Source organism: Cetorhinus maximus, chromosome 4 (assembly GCF_964194155.1).
Source record: "Cetorhinus maximus chromosome 4, sCetMax3.hap1.1, whole genome shotgun sequence".
NCBI lineage: Eukaryota > Metazoa > Chordata > Chondrichthyes > Lamniformes > Cetorhinidae > Cetorhinus > Cetorhinus maximus.
In genome coordinates this window covers 63,733,122-63,751,654 of record NC_135882.1, presented here as the reverse complement: position 1 = coordinate 63,751,654, position 18,533 = coordinate 63,733,122, and the positions used below count along the sequence as shown (strand labels likewise).

Below are 18,533 nucleotides of genomic sequence, written 5' to 3'. Positions count from 1 at the left end.
TACGAATAATGTGGTTAGGTGAAGGTCATAACTCAAATTGCTAGCATTTCACTTACGTATCTACATTTCAAGACCGGGAGCACAAGAACGGCCCTGGCTCAGAGCGAGATTCTGCACCAAGAATGCAGATTTGTTTTTATTCTCAAGGTAGCAAGGAACAATAGAACGACAAGAAAAAGCTGTTAACCCGCAATCCTTTCGTATCTAAACTGATGATTCCCTATTCCAACGTCAGGAAGAAATCGGAGCACGGGTTTTGCATAAAAGATGAAACAGTGTTGATCAAATTAAAATCACATCCACTAACATGACGAAATAGAAACCCATTTAAACCCACGAAGTATCAATGTCTAACAAGGCTTATCGTAGTTTTGAATTGATGCTTATAAGGTGCTGAGATTCAGGAATACAGCTTCGAAGCTCAGCATTCCGTGGTTCAATCGTTGATATGTGTATGGTGGTATTGTACAAATGATGTTTTTGATACATATTTCTTTTACTGAAGATATTACAGGCAAATATATGTCAAAATTTGGCTCCAACCCAATTCAAATATGGTAGATGTGACCATCGAAAGAAGAGACAGCGATCTGGATGGACGCTAAAAGTGTCCAGTCTGAAGCAGTAGAGGCAGGGTGAAACATTCACATGTGTATGTGAATTGAGGCAATTTTTTAAAAACCCACACGCGGAACTTGTTGGAGGATTGACATTTCTGCCATTGGGTGGAAGCCTGTTCATTCTGAAACTGTACTCCGTCATGCCTCATCCCTGAGAAAAATCTTGGACACTTTCTAGATGTCGCTGAGAAAATTCAAAGCGTGAATTCTGTTGTACTTTCAGAAAATTCTGCAGCATTGAAGGAATCCAATCTACCTATCAAGCCTGCGGTGAATCTGCTATCCAATTATTCCTTTTCCCCGTATTCACGTGCTTTTTTTCCCAACTATTTATTTACTACTTTTTAAAACCACTATGGATTCTGTAGATACAAATGTTTCTGGTGAGACATTCCATGTTTTCTCTGCCCTGTGTAGTAAACACCATCCTCTAAACCCAGCCTTTGTACTTTTTGGAATTGTTTTAAAATATATGCTCCCTGATTATTGACCAGTACAAGTAGTTTCTCTTTCCCCCACCTTCTATTTACCTTATCAAAGATGTTAATTTTTGAACATCTCTCTTAACTGTCTCTGTCCAATGAAAACAGTCTATTTTAACTTCTCTCAATTTTAGCCTCTTGACCCTTTTTTAATGGTTCTTTTCTGCATCCTCTCTCGAAGCCTTGATTTCTGAAAGTGTAACACTCAAACCTGGACACAACATTCTAACTATGGCCTAACCAATGATTTTTAAAGGTTTAGCACTGCCTTTATTTTTGCGCCTAGGCTCTGCTTATGAAACCCAGGATTATATAGACTTTTTTTTTAATGAAAAGAACTTTGCCAACTTGTCCTCACACTTATCAATGTTTATGTGTTGTGAATGTTTCGATATCTCAACCTGTAAGACTTCCTGCTTTTAAATTTGTACCATTTGGTGTATATTGTTTGTATTCATGGGGTAACTTGTATATTTGCTGAGGCTATGCTTGGTGTAAATTTTTCTATGGAATGGAGATATCTTGTGATCCCTGTTCCTGTAAAATTAATGTTGAGAGCCAATGCATTGAAGGCAAGTAGTACTGAAGATCAGTGATAATTATAGAAAGATGTGAGCTGACAACAGCAGGCTTTGAACAAAATAAGAAAGGGGAACTTAAAATTTTAATTCTTTGCTTCAGTTACATGCATCAGCAAGCAAATTGTATAGCTCGCTGAAGCCCATCAGGGCAGAACTCCCATTCATAACCTTTTATACTGGTTCAGAAAGGCAGAAACTCTATTTTTCAGTCAAACTTTGACTCACTGATCCTTTCATTAATTCAAGAGCTTCTTCATTTGCAGACTTTCTGTCCAAGAACTTTCAGTGGCCAGTTCCGTAGGTTAGGCTAGGTTGCCAACACTATTGAAACAACAGCCTTGCTTATTCCATGGCTATGTGCCCAGGATTAGGGCTCTCAATTTTCTTTGTTTCCCCTATTCCCAGCGCTACAGTTCCTGCCCGTACATATTGAACACCGGCTCATATCATTGCCAGATAAATGTCCAGTTGCTTTTTAAAGGAATGTCAGTTGCTTCTCCCATGTTTGAATCCTGCTGTCGAGAAAGTGTATTTGAAATTACTAATGCTGTTGATGTATCTTTATTGAAATGGGAAATTGCTGTTGAAGACAATGTTCTGTTACACAGTTGAACCAAGATTTTTTGCTGTTTTAGCTGAATTCTTTCAAGTCTGCTTTACCACCTCTGAGGAACTTGCAGAACTTCCATTTTATGAGACAGATATTAAAGAACTGTTTAAAGGTAAGGTTTGAAAGGATTCCATGAATGCACAATTCAACTGAATAGTTAAATTTGTTTCTTCAATAATCATATGTAATATTTTCACCTGTTATTGATGAAGAAGACTTAAAATATTAATGCAAGAAAGCACCAGGACAATTACATGCATAATTGATATCTAGAGTGAGGAGAAAAGAGGAAAGCAGAAGGCTCTAAGTCAATGATTTCTGTCAAATACATTTCTCATTTAATGAAGTGGCAAGAGATGCATTTTTATTTTCCATTGGAAGGGTTGGTCAGTGTTCCTTTCTGCTTATTTTTTTCCCTCATTATCATTCTGAAAATTTCTAGCTTTTATACAGTAGCTTGCTAGCAGTCCACAGAGAGCAGATTTTGCAGAGAAAGTACATCTTAATGTAGAGGTCTTCCATTGTGTTACCTGATACCATGTGAAATGAGATGATTAAGAACAGGTCTAATAGTTCAATATACAGCATTCATCAGCAGAATCTGAAGCCTCATGGTTTAGCATATCCCTTGCTCCTCTATCACAATTAAGACAGATGACCAATCCTAATTCAAAGAGAGTGTAGAAGAGAATGCAGTCAGCAGCACTAGACACACTGGAAAATGAAGTATCAACCTACTGAAGCCATGACACAAGCTACATGCTTGCTAACTGGTAAAATCTGTGCGCACATTTATAAGAGATGGCCGAGCCAGTGATGCCTAAATCCCATAAAATTAATACATTTAAAAAAAAAAACAATTCCACACCCAATGGATTAAGTCAAAGCCCTGCTGCATCCAGCCATGAACAATTTAAGGTGGTGGTGAGCAATTACTGAGAGGAGGAAACTCCATGAACATTCCCATCCTTGTGATCGTTCAGTTCATGAGTTCAAAAGACATGGTTGGTCACCGTTGACCAGAAATTCAACTGGAACAGCCACATGAATGAATGTTTCTATAGCAGGTCAGAGACTGAGGACTGGATTTTCACCAGGGCGGAGAGGCTCTCCATTGTGGCTAAAACCAGGAAGTCCCCAAACCTGTTTCCCATCTTCGTAGGGGCAAGAGTGGAGTCAGGCCAGGTTCGGGCATAAGTGATTTGCGGAGGCAGCTGGTGATTTAAATGGCCAGCTGCCTCCACTGAAGTGGGATTTTTGGAAGAACAGGAATGGAATCTGGAGTATGCAGATTAGAATAGGTAAGAGATGGTCTGACCTTGGTGAATTTGTTTGGATAGCCAGGATACTCCTATGCTAAGGAACTGTAAAACAGCTATCCATCTGTCAAGGAACAGTTCATCTGTGAAGGAACTGCAAAAGAACTGTCTGGCTCTCAAGAACCTGTTAAAGGGCTGTCCAGGAAGTGTCAGGCCTGTCCAGGTGCTGTCTATAGATACCAGGTGAGCTGGCATGGAGGGGGTAAGGGCAAAGGGTGGTGGGTGAGGGCACTGAGTTGGCATGGGGATAGGGGGGCAATGGCACTAAGTTGGCAAAGGATGTATGGGGCAATGGGGTTGAATAGAGTGGTATGGAATGGCATAGGTTGACATGGATGGGCATAAGGAGTGTTTGAAGTGATGTGAGGGCTTGAGGAATTTTTCTTTTGTTTGATTATTACATTTATTTAAACACAGGGATGGGGCACAAAGGCAGGCCTTGCACCCAGCCCATCTCTGCACCAGGCAGTCTGCGCATCTGTTATCTGTTCTGGGGTCACCCACCCTGACTCCTATTTCAGCCCATCCCTTTGCCCCCACTTGAGTGAAAATACCACCTGCAGGAAGACGTTTTTAAAGGTCAGGTTTGCCGGGCAATCTCCTGGCTCTGTGCACCAGACCAGGGGATGAAAATCTGGGCCTGAGTGTTCTGTGACATATGGCTCCCTCCTGACTCCCTTTTAAGTTTCCACCATCTAAAATACACACGTCAGGAATGTGATGGATACCCTCCACTTGCCTGGATGGGGCAACTATAATATCATTCAAGAAGCTACACACCAAGCATGATGCTTTCTCTGGATGATCAGCCATTCTATAAGTCAAAGGTCATGTGGATATAATGCGACTGGGAAAGGTTGTGCTGACATCTGTAAAATGCAAGTCGACATTTGAAAGGTGTTTGGTTTTTTTTTTGATAAATTATGTGCAGAGTTTATTTGAATTGTGATCAATTTTAAAAAATGAAATCAAGAGATCTGAATTTCCCAACTTTGGGTGCCTCAAGATTTTGATTTTATTTTGAACTCTGACCACATCAATACCATGACCAAGATTGCTTATTTTCATCTTTTGTAGCATTGCCTGACTCTGCCCCTGCCTCACCTCATTTGCTTCTGAAACCCTCATCCATGCCTTTGTTACTTCTAGACATGCTTGTTCAAACACACTCCCGGCAAGCCACCCGTCTGCATCCTCCACAAACGTTGTCCTCCAAACTCTGCTGCCATGCCCCAACTTACGCCAAATCTGGTTCACCCATCAACTCCTGTGCTCACTGACTTACCTTGGCTTCTGATCCAGTCTTAATTTTAAAATTCTCATCCCTGGTTTCAGTCTCTCCATGGTCTCGCCCCTCCCTATCTCTGTACTCTCTCAGATCTCTGCACCTCTCCAATTCTGGCCTTCTGCGTATCCTGATTTTAACTGATCCATCATTGGTGGCCGTGCTTTCAGCTGTCAAAGTCCCAAGCTCTGGACTTGTCCCTGTAAGCTACTTCTCTTTAGCTTCTTTTTTAGGATCTCCTTGAATCCTTCCTCTCACTCCAAGCTTTTGATCGCTTGTCATAACATCTCCTGATGTGTCTTGGGTCTAATTTTGAATAACTGTGCTTCTGTGAAGCATCTTGGAATGTTTTATTGTTTGGTGTGCTACCTAAATGCCAATTGTTAATTTAGTGGAACCCTATTGCATCCAGATTAACCTGTGATGCATCTTATAGCTGTTTATGGGACCTTGCTGGTATATACTCACTGTGTAATTTGCCTGTATAATTGCTGTGTGTGAAAAATAATTCGTTCTGTAAGTGCTTTGGATAGTTTTCAATATGGTGGACTAATAAAAATGGAAGATCTTTTGAATCCAAAGGAGCCTCCCCATCAAAACACTCGCACGATCTCAATAAAATCAGAATTCAAATTCAGAATTTTTTAAAAATTGCTTTTAAATGTGATGTCAGTGTTTTCCTCTACTGCCCAGAGAAAGGATAAAATAAGCAAATAAACAACCCTTTTCAGAAAAGGTGTAAAAAGAAGAAAAAAATCCAAACTATTTAAATTCAGATTCTTGTTTTGTTGGAATGATTCCCACATCTCTCTCTCTCTCTCATCTGTTCCACTGTAATTACCAAAAAAAGCTCTATATGGCTGCAGTTAATGAGTGCCTAGGAAACCCAACATTTTGTTGCTTATGATAATTTAAGTCCAAAAGGTATATGACCTCATTTGATAATGCAGTGTATTTCTGTTGAGTAAAATAATCCTGTACGTTACTGTAACATGTCTTGGTTGTTGCTGATGTAATCTCAACCTGAAATAACGATAATTACATTAATTATATTTGGTGAAATGGGGGAAAACAAAATATCAAATAATTTAGAAATATTGTTTAGAAATGATATTTTCTAATTATTGATTGAATACAGCTGTCTTTGTAATTTGCTTCAATTTAGTTTGCAACCAAGTGAATGCAGAGAGAAGTTGCAAAAGACAACGTCCAAAGCGGAAATATAAATTGACCCAGGAAATGGAAAAAAAAAGTTCTGCAGCTGCGAAGATTAGGAGGACGCCACCAAACTATTTTGTTTCAATACCTATTACAAACCAACAGGTAGAGCTAACTGAGCAGCTAAAGATTTATGCTCGTGTTAATTTGTATTTGGAGTTTGGAATTTGTTTGGTGTTAGAAACCACAAGTTTCTTGCTTAGATTATGTACCACTTTTGTATCAGTCAGCAGAAAACCAGAATTGTTTTATGGCTTCTGCACATGGCCTTGATTACTTTTATCTTTTTGGATATTTCAATGCTTTGGATTTTATTATCAGCAGCAAAGGAATGGTGCTCAGCACAGAGCTGCTCACAAAAGTCTAGTGATCTCTGTGATGTGGACTTCCCCTTTCATGACGCCAGTTTACTTCTGCACTAAATCAAGGGGTTGCCAGGCATCCAATAGCAGTGATGTCAGCAAGTAGAGTAAGCATCCAATCACATTGATGTATTCTCACAGACAGCAAAAAATAAAAATTTAAGTGTTAATTTAAATTTTCAGGTGAAATAAATGATTATGATTAGGTTAAGATGGATGTTAAATTAAAGATAAACAAACTTAGATTACTTTAAAATAATGTGGAGATTTTTTATCATGGGAAAATTTGACATTCCATAAACATAAAATTATCTTTTCACTGCCAGTTGGGATGGGGTAGCAGTAATTATGAAGTTAGTATACCATTCAAAATTTAGTTATACCTCACCCAACAACTTATAATTTTATTGTCAATGGTTTTTACAATGAAACTAATGGTTCGAGAGAGGAAGTTCTTCTCTGTTCAAAGACTTTCCATTGATTATAGTCTGGGAGGATCTCGAGTGCACCCTCTGGCAAAGTTCTGAATTGGGAAGGGAAGAGTTGCATTTATATAGCACCTTCCACCAGATATCTCAAAAGTGCTTTACAACGAAGTACTGTTGTAATGTGGGAAGTGAAGCAACCAATTTGCAACTGAGAACAACTTCTGGATTTCCACATTATTCTGCACATGTACAGACTCAAAGCTGCTGTCAGTTTCAGTACAGTAGTGAGGTGAACGCTGGCAGTTTTTCTGTCATTACCACTGCAATATCCAGGCCAAGAAATTCCTTCACTGCTCCCTCACCTGCCCCACATGAGCTGGCAGTAAAAATCTAGTGGTATGGTCTTCATTGAGTACCATAGACAGATTCTTTCCCTTTGCTTCCCCCCATACAGTGCAGCCACTTTTTTTTTGATTCTATCAACAATACAGCTGAAATGAGGAACTCAACGGTAGGGAGGCAGAGGGAAAGGATGGACTATTATTCAAGTCTCGCCATTCTGTTCCTTCCAATTTCACTTAGTTTAGTAGCTGATGTTGCAGGCCTAAATTCAGATCAGATGTTGGAACACATCTTTGAGTGGGACTATTGTTTCTGCTCCAGATGCTCTTAATATTTTTTTTCATTCATTCATGGGATGTGGGTGTCACTGGCTAGGCCAGCAATTATTGCACATCCCTAATTGCCCTTGAGAAGGTGATGGTGAGCTGCCTTCTTGAACCACCACAGTCCATGTGGTGTAGGTACACCCACAGTGCTGTTAGGGAGGGAGTTCTAGGATTTTGGCCCAGCGACAATGAAGGAACGGTGATATATTTCCAAGTCAGGATGGTGTGTGGCTTGGATGGGAGTTTGCAGGTGATGGTGTTCCCATGTGTCTGCTGCCTTTGTCCTTAATGATGGTAGTGGTGGTGGGTTTGGACGGTGCTGTCAGAGGAGCCTTGATGAATTGCTGCAGTGCACCTTGTAAATGGTACACATTGCTGCCATAGTGCATCGGCGGGGGAGGGAGTGATTGCTTGGCGATGAGGTACCAGTCAAGCAGGCTGCTTTGTCCTGGGTGGTGCTTTGTGTGGTCAAGTTTTTTGTGTGTTGTTGGAGCTGCACTCCTCCAGGCAAGTGGAGAGTATTCCATCACACTCCTGACTTGGTCCTTGTAGATGTTTTGGAGAGTCAGCAGGTGAGTTACTTGCCACAGGATTCCTAGCCTCTGACCTGTTCTTGTGGCCACAGTATTTATATGTCTGACCAGAAACTGAATTGGGCTAATGGTAAGACCCAGGATGTTGATAGTGGGGGATTCAGCAATGATAATGTCATTGAATGTCAAGGGGCGATGGTTAGATTCTCTCTTGTTGGAGATGGTCATTGCCTGGCACTTGTGTGGTGAATGTTACTTGTCACTTGTCAGCCCACGCCTGGATATTGTCGAGGTCTTGCTGCATTTGGACATGGACTGCTTCAGTATTTGAGGGGTCACGAATGGTGCTAGGTATTGTGAATTCATCTGTGAATATCCCCACTTCTAACATTATGGAAGGAAGGTGATTGATGAATCAGCTGAAGATGGTCAAGCCTAGGGCATTACCCTGAGGAACTCCTGCAGTGATGTCCTGGAGTTGATCTTCAACAACCACAACCATCTTCCTTTGTGCTAGATATGACTCCAACCAGCAGAGAGTTTTCCCACTGACTCCCACTGACCAGTTTTGATAGGGCTCTTTGATGTCAAGGGCAGTCACTCTCTCACCTCGCATCTCGAGTTCAGCTCTTTTGTCCCTGTTTGAGCCAAAGCTGTCATGAGGTCAGAACCTGAGTGACCCTGGTGGAACCCAAACTAAGGGTCAGTGAGCAGGTTATTGCTAAGCAAGTGCCACTTGATAGCACTGTTGATGACCCCTTCCATCACCTTACTGATGAGCAAGAGTTGACTGATGGTGCAGTAATTGACCGGGTTGGATTTATCCTGTTTTTTGTGCAGAGAGCATACTAGGGCAATTTTCTACATTGCTAGGTAGATACCAGTGATGTAGCTGTACTGGAATAGCTTGGCTAGGGGTGCAGCAAGTTCTGGAGCACAAGTCTTCAGTACTATTGCTGGAATGTTGTCAGGGTCCTTAGCCTTTGCAGTAACCAGTGCCTTCAGCCGTTTCTTGATATCACGTGGAGTGAATCAAATTGGCTGAAGGCTGGCATCTATGGTGCTGGATCATCCACTCGGCACTTCTGGTTGAAGATTGTTGCAACTGCTTCAGCCTTATCTTTTGCACTGATGTGCTGGGCTTCCCCATCATTGAGGATGGGGATATTTGTGGAGCCTCCTCCTCTCAGTGAGTTGTTTAATTGTCCACCACCATTCACGTCTGGATGTGGCAGGACTGCAGAGCTTAGATCTGATCCACTGGTTGTGGAATCGCTTAGCTCTATTGCTTGCTGCTTATGCTGTGTGTCATGCAAGTAGTCTATATTGTAGCTTCACCAGGTTGACACCTCATTGTTAAGTATGTCTGGTACTGCATTTGGCCTGCCCTCCTGCACTCTTCATTTGAACCAGGGTTGATCCCCTGGCTTGGTGGTAATGATAGAATGAGGGATATGCTGGGCCATGAGGTTACAGATCGTGATTGAGTACAATTCTGATGCTGTTGATGGCCCACAGCACCTCATGGATTCCCAGCCTTGAGTTGTTCGATCTCTTCAAAATCTATCCCATTTAGCATGGTGGTAGTGCCACACAACACAATGGCAGGTATCCTCAATGTGGAGACGGGACTTTCTCTCCACAAGGACTGTGCGGTGGTCACTCCAAAAAACACTATCATAGACAGCTGCATCTGCGGCAGGCAAGTTGGTAAGGATGAGGTCAAGTGTGTCTTTTCCCTCTTGTTGGTTCCCTCACCACCTGCTGCAGACCCTGTCGAGCAGCTATGTCCTTCAGGCTCAGTCTGCAGTGATGCTACCGAGCCACTCTTGGTGATGGAGATTGAAATTCCCAGAGTACGTTCTGCGCCCATGCCACCCTCAGTGCTTCATCGAACTGGTGTTCAACATGGAGGAGCACTGATTCATTTGCTGAGGGGGAGGGAGTGCAGTACGTGGTAAATAGCAAGTGGTTTCCTCCATGTTTTGACCTTCATAGGGTCCAGAGTTGATGTTGAGGACTCCTAGGGCAACTCCTATTGACTGTATACTACTGTGCCACTACCTCTACTGGGTATGTCATGCTGATGGGACAGGATATACCCAGGGATAGTGATGGCCATGTCTGGGACCGTATCTGTAAGATATAGTTCTGAAAGTATGACTATGTCAGGCTGTTGCTTGACTAGTCTGTTTTAGATCTATCAATTTTGGAACTAACCCCCAGTTAGTAAGGAGGACTTTGCAGGGTCGACAGGGCTGAGTTTGCCATTGTCGTTTCCGATGCCTAGGTCGATGCTGGGTGGTCCATCCGGTTTCATTCCTTTTAGACTTTTTAGTGGGTGACACAACTGTGTGGCTTGTTCGGCCATCTCGGAGGGCATTTAAAAGTCAACAGCACTGCTGTGGGTCTGGAGTCACATATAAGCCAGACCAGGTAAGGACGGCAGATTTCCTCCCTGAAGGATATTAGTGAATCTGGTTGTATCTCTGGTCTCTGAGGCTTTTCTATAAAGGGAGGGACCTTCCTGGCCACTACTGGGGAGTTGGGCCAGTATTGAATCAAGGGTTGCGGCAGAAGACCCAGCCATGTGACATCAGTAAGTGGCCTGATTTTTTTTTTAAATTGGGCATTTCAGATTTCGTAAAATGGTTTAATTAAGAGTGCCTGTGCATGGCTACAATTTGAGAGTGCTTGCATAAGGCACTCTTCAGCTATTGTCCTGAGGCCTCCTTTGCAGATGTCTGAACACAGGAGGCGGTTGGTTAGCAGGCAGCCTCTGCCTCCAGTGTTCTGAGAGTGCACATCAAGAAGCACACTGTAGCTGTGCTCCCTGGCTTTGCCAAATACAGTATTTGCCATGCATCTGTCCACATCAGTGGGTACATCCCCCCTGTTGGGGTTAGGTAATATAAAACCCCCAGAGTGCTTCCAACTCCTTTCTGCTTCTGTCCACTCCAGATCCACTGAAAAGATAGAATGGGATAGGGGTGGTGCTGTTGGAGGATGGGAAAGGAATGCCCTGCTTGTAAACTCTACCATAAAAAATGTTTTATTTGAAGAAAATGTTTCAGTTACTCCCACATGTACTTGATGACTATATTAAAACTATAAATAATATGCCTCATTCCTTTTGCTTGAATATAGTGAGTGAAGTTCATTTAAATAATGACATCTATTTGACAATGAAACATAATTAATCTTGACTTCTGTTTCTCCAGTAGACAAATCTTATGCATGAGATTCATTTTACACTTGAAGCATTGTTTCATGCCAAAGGCAAACGGTTTAGTAAACAGCCATTTGTGTCCATCATGTGGATAAGAGATGAAGGCCTCTGTGCTCCAATCTGAATTCTTTGTCCTGTTACTGTCGACCAGCTGAGTCACTAATTTTATTTCATTGTCAACAACCAAGTCCTATTTCCAGATAAATGAACAAGTGCACAGGTAGTGGGAAGCCAGTAATTCTATAGATTCTAGTGTAGCACCAAAGATCCCTAGAAAAATGGGTTTACAAAAACTATCCAGTACCCAAAATCATACTTGAAACAGAGGAAGATGGTTATGGCTGCACAGACATATTGGTGAAAAGCTTCTGTTGGCTTGCATTCATGCTTGCACCACTTGGTGCAATGCCCACATACAAGAAGCACATCTGTGGGCAAGGACCCCATACCTGGGCCACCTCTGCTACAAAGCCAATTATGGGGTGACATCCTTACACTTTGGGTTGGTAGCATATCAAGTTGTAACATCTGATTTTCCCTCTCATGATCGTCTTGTTTAGATGATAAATGCATGGCTTGTTGTATGATTTATACAAGAAGTGCAGGATTGTAGAGAAATGTGACTTCATGTTTGAACTCTTCCAATCAAGTTACTGCCCTTGTTCAAAGTCACAAACATATCCTATGTGATTGTAGTAAATTATCTCTCCTCATCCTTTTTCAACCTGTCCACTGTCTTTGATATGGTTGACCATACCATTCTCCTCCATTCACTATCTAAGTGGGACTACCCTTGCCTGATTTAATTCCTATCCATCTAGTATAGCCAGATAATGTCCTGCAAAGACTCCTCTTCTGCTTCCTGCACCGTTAGCTGTAGGATCCCTCAGGATCTATTCTCGACCCCTCCTATTTCTCATTTACATGCGGCCCCTTGGAGGCATTATCAAAGAAAATGTCACGTTCCACCTAAAGGCTACTCATTGACCAAGCTTTTGTCACCTCTACCAGTATCTGCTTCTGTGTCTCGGTGTCAAAGTGTATTTGATGTATCTGTGAACTGCCTTGGGGCATTTCACTACATCAAATGCAAGTTATTAATGTTGAAATAGTGATTCCTTTTCATCCCCTTGATGATTTTCTGTGTTTTTCTTTATAACTAGGTCTTTGCTTTTTTTGAAAAAAAGCAAAATTTGGTTTGAACTATCCTTGGTAAGGATATTTAATTTAGCAATGCTGAAGAAGTCTAATGAACACAAGAAGTAATGTTTTCTGGCAAAGATTTGGAAATGTAATAGTATTAATGTAGCAAGATACTTTGGGAAAGATTCAATTCAAGTTATGTAAAAAAAAAAGTCTCTATTTCAATGGGCATAGAAGAGTCTGATGTGAATCTCTGTTGTTCACGCAACTATATGTTTTTAAAAAAGGGTGACTTAGGACCTGTTTAAACTGAAAACTATTGGCATCACTGGAGCTCAATATAGTTATGTAGCAGTGGATAATACCTTGGTTGTTTTATGTTGCAAGTGTTCCCCATATTTACATCAATGAGGAAATGTGAGTATGTAAATCAATCATCACACAGCTAGCATAGGAACTCAAGCATGTAAGTTTATTTAAACAGATTAATTGTTCAATTCAAAGGACCAGTGTAAATGTTGAAACTAATTTCTGTACACAAACAGGTGAGAGAAATTACTAATTTCTCCACATTAAATACTATTTTACCTTTTTAATACAGATTCTGGACAAAATTGAGGATGTCCAGGAGCTGGTGGTAACCAAAGAACCCAAATTGCTCCCTGCTGTGGTTCCTGCCGGAAGAATGCATTTGACCATCATTGTTGCTCACCTAGCTACACCAGCTGAAGTAGAGAAGTAAGTATGATCAGATGTGGTGAAGTTAAAGGATGCTTAGATTTCTCCTTCCCCCACCCCCCCACCCCCCAACCATCTTAATTTTAACAGGAGTTCTGGTAATTTGGTAAATTAATTAATAGAAACATAGAAAATAGGAGTAGGAGTAGGTCATTCGGCCCTACGAGCCTGCTCCGCCATTCATTATGATCATGGCTGACCATCCAACTCAATAGCCTGCTCCCGCTTTCTCCCCATACCCTTAGATATAGCTCTTGGGGCGAAAGGGATCAAACTCCTTCTTGAAAACATACAATGTTTTGGTCTCAACTACTTTCTGTGGTAACAAATTCCACAGGCTCACCAGTCTCTGGGTGAAGAAATTTCTCCTCATCTCAGTCCTAAATGGTCTACTCCATATCCGCAGACTGTGACCCCTGGTTCTGGACTCCCTCACCATCAGGAACATCCTTCCTGCGTCTACCCTGTCTAGTCCTGTTAGAATTTTATAGGTTTCTATGAGATCTCCCCTCATTCTTCTGAACTGCAGCGAATATAATCCTAATCGACTCAATCTCTCCTCATATGCCAGTCCCGCCATCCCAGGAATCAGTCAGGTAAACCTTCGCTGCACTCCGAACATCCTTCCTCAGATATGGAGACCAAAACTGCACACAATATTCCAGGTGTGGTCTCACCAAGGCCCTGTACAATTGCAGCAAGACATTCCTGCTCCTGTACTCGAATCCTCTGGCTATGAAGGCCAACATACTATTTGCCTTCTTTACCGCCTGCTGCACCTGCATGCTTACCTTCAGCGACTGGTGTACAAGGACACCCAGGTCTCGTTGCACATTCCCCTCTCTCAATTTATAGCCATTCAGATAATAATCTGCCTTCCTGTTTTTGCTACCAAAATGGATAACCTCACGTTTATCCACATTATACTGCATCTGCCATGCATTTGCCCACTCACTCAGTTTGTCCAAATCACACTGAAGCATCTCTGCATCCTCCTCACAGCTCACCCTCCCACCCAACTTCGTGTCATCTGCAAATTTGGAAATATTACATTTAATTCCTCATAGAACCATAGAAAAGTTACAGCACAGAAGGAAGCCATTCAGCCCATCTTGTCCATGCCAGCCTGAGGACACCCAGGTGCCCTTTCTAATCCCACCTTCCTGCACCCGGTGGGGTCCCAGCACCGAACCCTGCAGTACCCCACTGCCTGCCATTCAGAAAAAGACCCATTTATTCCTACTCTTTGTTTCCTGTCTGCCAACCAGTTTTCTATCCATCTCAATAGACTACCCCCAATAGTTACGAATGGGCCAGGGTATTTGCTTCACTTTCAAACCTTATATGAACTAGACAAACTCAAGTGTCACTTGTTAAAACTAACAACCACTGTGGTATTAAAAATGCAATCTATTTTGGTAATTGCAACCCATCACTCTGTTACTAGTTGTCAATTTTAATGCTTTTCTGAAATTGATTGCTCTGCTCATTACGTTCAATCTAATTGAATTTTTTGATGAAATAAGAGAGAAGATTGATGAAGGGAATGCAGTGGCTGTTGTCTATAAGGATTTTAAGAAAGCGTTTGACAGAGTACTACATGAAAAGCTAATTAACAAAATTAAGACTTATTGAAGTGGACGGTCAGTGTCCAATTGGATAAAAAATTGACTTAAGCACAGAAAACAGCAAGTTGTGGTAAATTATTACTTTTCATACTGGAGGAAGGTAGAGAATGGTGTTCCTCAAGGGTCAGTGCTAGGATCACTCACTTTGTAAAATGCCTTGGATCTTGAAATATAGAATAGAATTTCAAAATTTGCCAATGACACCAAACTTAGAGGAACGGCAAACAGTGAGGATGATATGAATTGCCTGCAACATTACATAGGTTGGTGGAATGGTGTTACCATTAAAAAGTTTCCAAGATTATGATGTTTTGGGACTATGTCTTTAAATTTAGGGTAAAATGAAGGTAGTCATGTGACCTGTGCTGACATCTGCTTGACAACAGGCCTGATTGCTGGGGCTGCTAAAGATTAAAGGAAGGCCTAGGCTGTTTTACTCAGGAAACAGGGTGCAAGGTATTTACTTTTGCAGACAAGGGCAAAGGCAATTGTGATGCTGGTGGACACACTGTGAATCTTGAAGTCCCAAGGAAATTTTAGGAAGGTCAGGTTGTAAAAAGGTATACTTTGAACTATCCCTTTGATTCCAGGATAGGATAGAGTTGGAGGTCTAAAGGATGGTTAATCAGCCTTTCTACCTGGACACAAAGCCCATGTGATTCATGTTTCCATGAAGAAGAGTACAGAAGAAACCATAATAAAGATCGGGTTATAGATTTTCCTAAAATATCTCCAAATATTACGGGCAGGTGGGTTGTTTTGCCAGGATCTGGGGGAGAGAGAGCAGCTAGAGATCGAAAGTCTTAATGGTTCACTGTGCTGGAATATGGGTGGAAGCTTGCACCAGGATTCAAAAGACCAAATTTGTGAGGAGTTAAAACAAGGCTGGAAGATTCACCCACCTTGCTCTGGACAGGGGATCTCCAGTAATCCTTTCGCCATGAAGGACGGTCCTGGGGTTAGAAGTTACCAGGCTGGAAAAGGGCAGAAGTAAACCATTGGGAGCTAAGAATCACTTTGAACTGATTTTGGGAGAATTGAATGTCTACTTAAAGGACATTGTAATGTATATTTGTGAAGATTTTTTCTTGTGTGTAATGAATTTGAAGCACCAGACAGGTTTATTGCTTGAAACAGAACTTTTTATCACAGAGCTCTTTTAGAAGCTATTTGCTTGAACCAGGTCCATGACTAGAAAGCTCCTCCCGCCCCCCCTCCGCCCCGCCTGCCTGCCTGCCCCAGATTACCTGCGCTTAGGGCTCATTTGTCAGAACTATCACATGACCCCTAATAGGCAGTAGAAAAGATTTTACCTTCAATCACATTTCCTCCCCCTTTTTTTTTTACATTTCTTATTTACAAAGAACATTTTAATCCACAACATATATGTATATACACAGGTCAGGTGATTAAAGATGAAGTGTGAGGTGGTTTTCTAATTCGGTTAGAGCGGCGTAGCTCTACCACTTGAGATTTTCCCACTGGATCGACATGATCAGGAGCTTCAGCATCAGGTACATCCATAGAAAATAACAATTTAGGGTTAGGCAATTCAACAGAGACATCAGCTATGTCTATGCTAGGTTGATTTGTCACCTGAGGGATTAAAGGTTCGACATCAGTTACAGGCTGAATAGCTGGTTGTCAGAATGTCTCTCTGCTCCTTAGATGATCCACATGTTTTCGAACAATCCGGTCTTCCACTTCCACTTGGAATGACGAGGGTCCTGTTTCTGAGACAATTATACCAGGAACCCAACGAGGTCCATTTCCAAAAATCCACATGAAAACAGTATCTCCTACAGAAAATCTTCGCGCTTTGCTATGAATATCATGATTCAATTTTTGATTATTCTGATTCCTCTCTACCTTCCCCTCTAAGTTTGGAAACACCAGACTTAACCTTGTGCGTAGGTGGTGTTTCATCAAAAATTCAGACACTGTTGAACGTGTAGTAGCATGAGCGGTCGTACAATAGTTAAGAAAATGGGAAAGTCGAGTTTCTAGAGTACCTTCAGATAACCTCTTCATTCCTGATTTGAAAGGTTGCATTGCTCTTTCAGCTAACCCATTTGATAAGGGATGATATGATGCTGTTTTGATATGTTTAATTCCATTTAAACTCATGAATCTCTGAAATTCTGTACAAGTAAAGATAGTACAGTTATCCGAAACAATGATTTCAGGTAGGCTGTGAATACTAAATCACTGGAACAGCTTTTCAATAGTTGCACTCGATGTCGGTGATCGGCGATCTAACTTCATCCACATCCATCCACCTAGAATGTGCATCGACGATCAGTAAAAACATGGTACCTAAAAATGGACCTACATAATCTACATGTAGTCCAACTCAGCATTGACCAGGCCACTCCCGTGGATGCAGTGAAGCTGAAACGGGCAACCTTTGTTGCTGACATTGGAGACAGTGCTTGACCATGCTTTCAATGCCACTGTCTATGCCTGGCCACCAGGCATAGCTTTGTGCAAACATCTTCATCTTTGATATGCCTGGATGTGCACTGTGAAGCTCTGTCAAGAGTTGTTCCCTTCCTTGCAAAGGGACGACGACTCTTGATCCCCACAAGATTCCATCTGGATCACTTAACTTTGTTTTACGGGCATGGAATCGTCTTATCTCTTTGGACACTTGTGAATTTGACCACTCTTGCAATACAAGGTCTTGGACTTTTGACAAAATTGGATCTCTGTTTGTCCAATTCCTTATTTGCTTCACGCACACAGTCGAAGAGTCCCAAGAAATTCAGCACAAGCAAAATTTCTTGTAGTACTGGAGTATGTACAATGCTATCTGGTAATGGAAGATAACTGAGTGCGTCTGCATTTGCAATAAGCACACCAGTATGGTGCATCAAGGAATACTCATACGTAGATACTATCAAAGCCCAATGTTGAATTCTTGCTGATGCTATTGGTGGAATAGCTTTATCCTCACTGAATAAACCCGTCAATGGTCTGACAGTATGGTGAAATGTCGTCCGTGCAGATACTGATGGAATTTCATCACTCTAAATATTACTGATAAAACTTCCTTTTCAAGTTGTGAATACCCCTTCTTGGCTGCAAAGAAAGTTCTGGAGGCAAAGCCGATTGGCCTTTCGAAACCATCTTCTCCTTTTAGGGCATAAGGCACAGGTCTGGCCTTAAAGAACTGGGGTGTTGCCTCCAAATCTACATATTGTTTGCTTGCAAGCCTTTTATCTTTCCAAGTTTGTCACAAAGTACTGTCGTATTTCCTTAACAGCTCAGGAATTCTTCTTGTTCTCACTTGAAATATTTCAGACCAGTTGAACTTAATTATTTGTAACCAGTCGCGGCCCAGAAAGCTTGTCCTTCACAATGATCATTGGAAGCTGAGCTGTTTTATGCCTATAGCACACAGGTACTGTGGCGATGCTCTTTAACTGTATTGGCTGTCCAGTGTATATCTTCATCTGAGCCGTGGTTTGCTCCAGATTCAGTGGCTGGGTACCTTCATTTAGGTAATTAAATGTTTGTTCTCCCACCACTGTGGCGGAGGCTCCGATATCTGCCTCCATGACTAGAGGCTTCCCATTCACTTGAAGGGTGATGGTTATTTGGTTCAGTTTTTACTGCTTTGACATTGTATAGGGAATAGATATCAGTATCAGCAGCTTCAGGTTCTGTTATATTATTCACTTCATTCA

The 18,533-nt window shown here is 41.7% G+C and overlaps 1 protein-coding gene across 1 annotated transcript in view; it reads left to right on the top strand.

Moving 5' to 3' along the window:
- The window catches only part of LOC144680077 (A-kinase anchor protein 7-like), a 68,650-nt gene that overhangs the window by 19,684 nt on the left and 30,433 nt on the right, over positions 1-18,533 (top strand). The window contains exons 2-4 of the mRNA XM_078541226.1: positions 2,319-2,405; positions 6,063-6,220; positions 13,080-13,216. Coding sequence (XP_078397352.1) covers positions 2,319-2,405; positions 6,063-6,220; positions 13,080-13,216 — 382 coding nt within the window. The remainder of the gene's footprint in view (positions 1-2,318; positions 2,406-6,062; positions 6,221-13,079; positions 13,217-18,533) is intronic.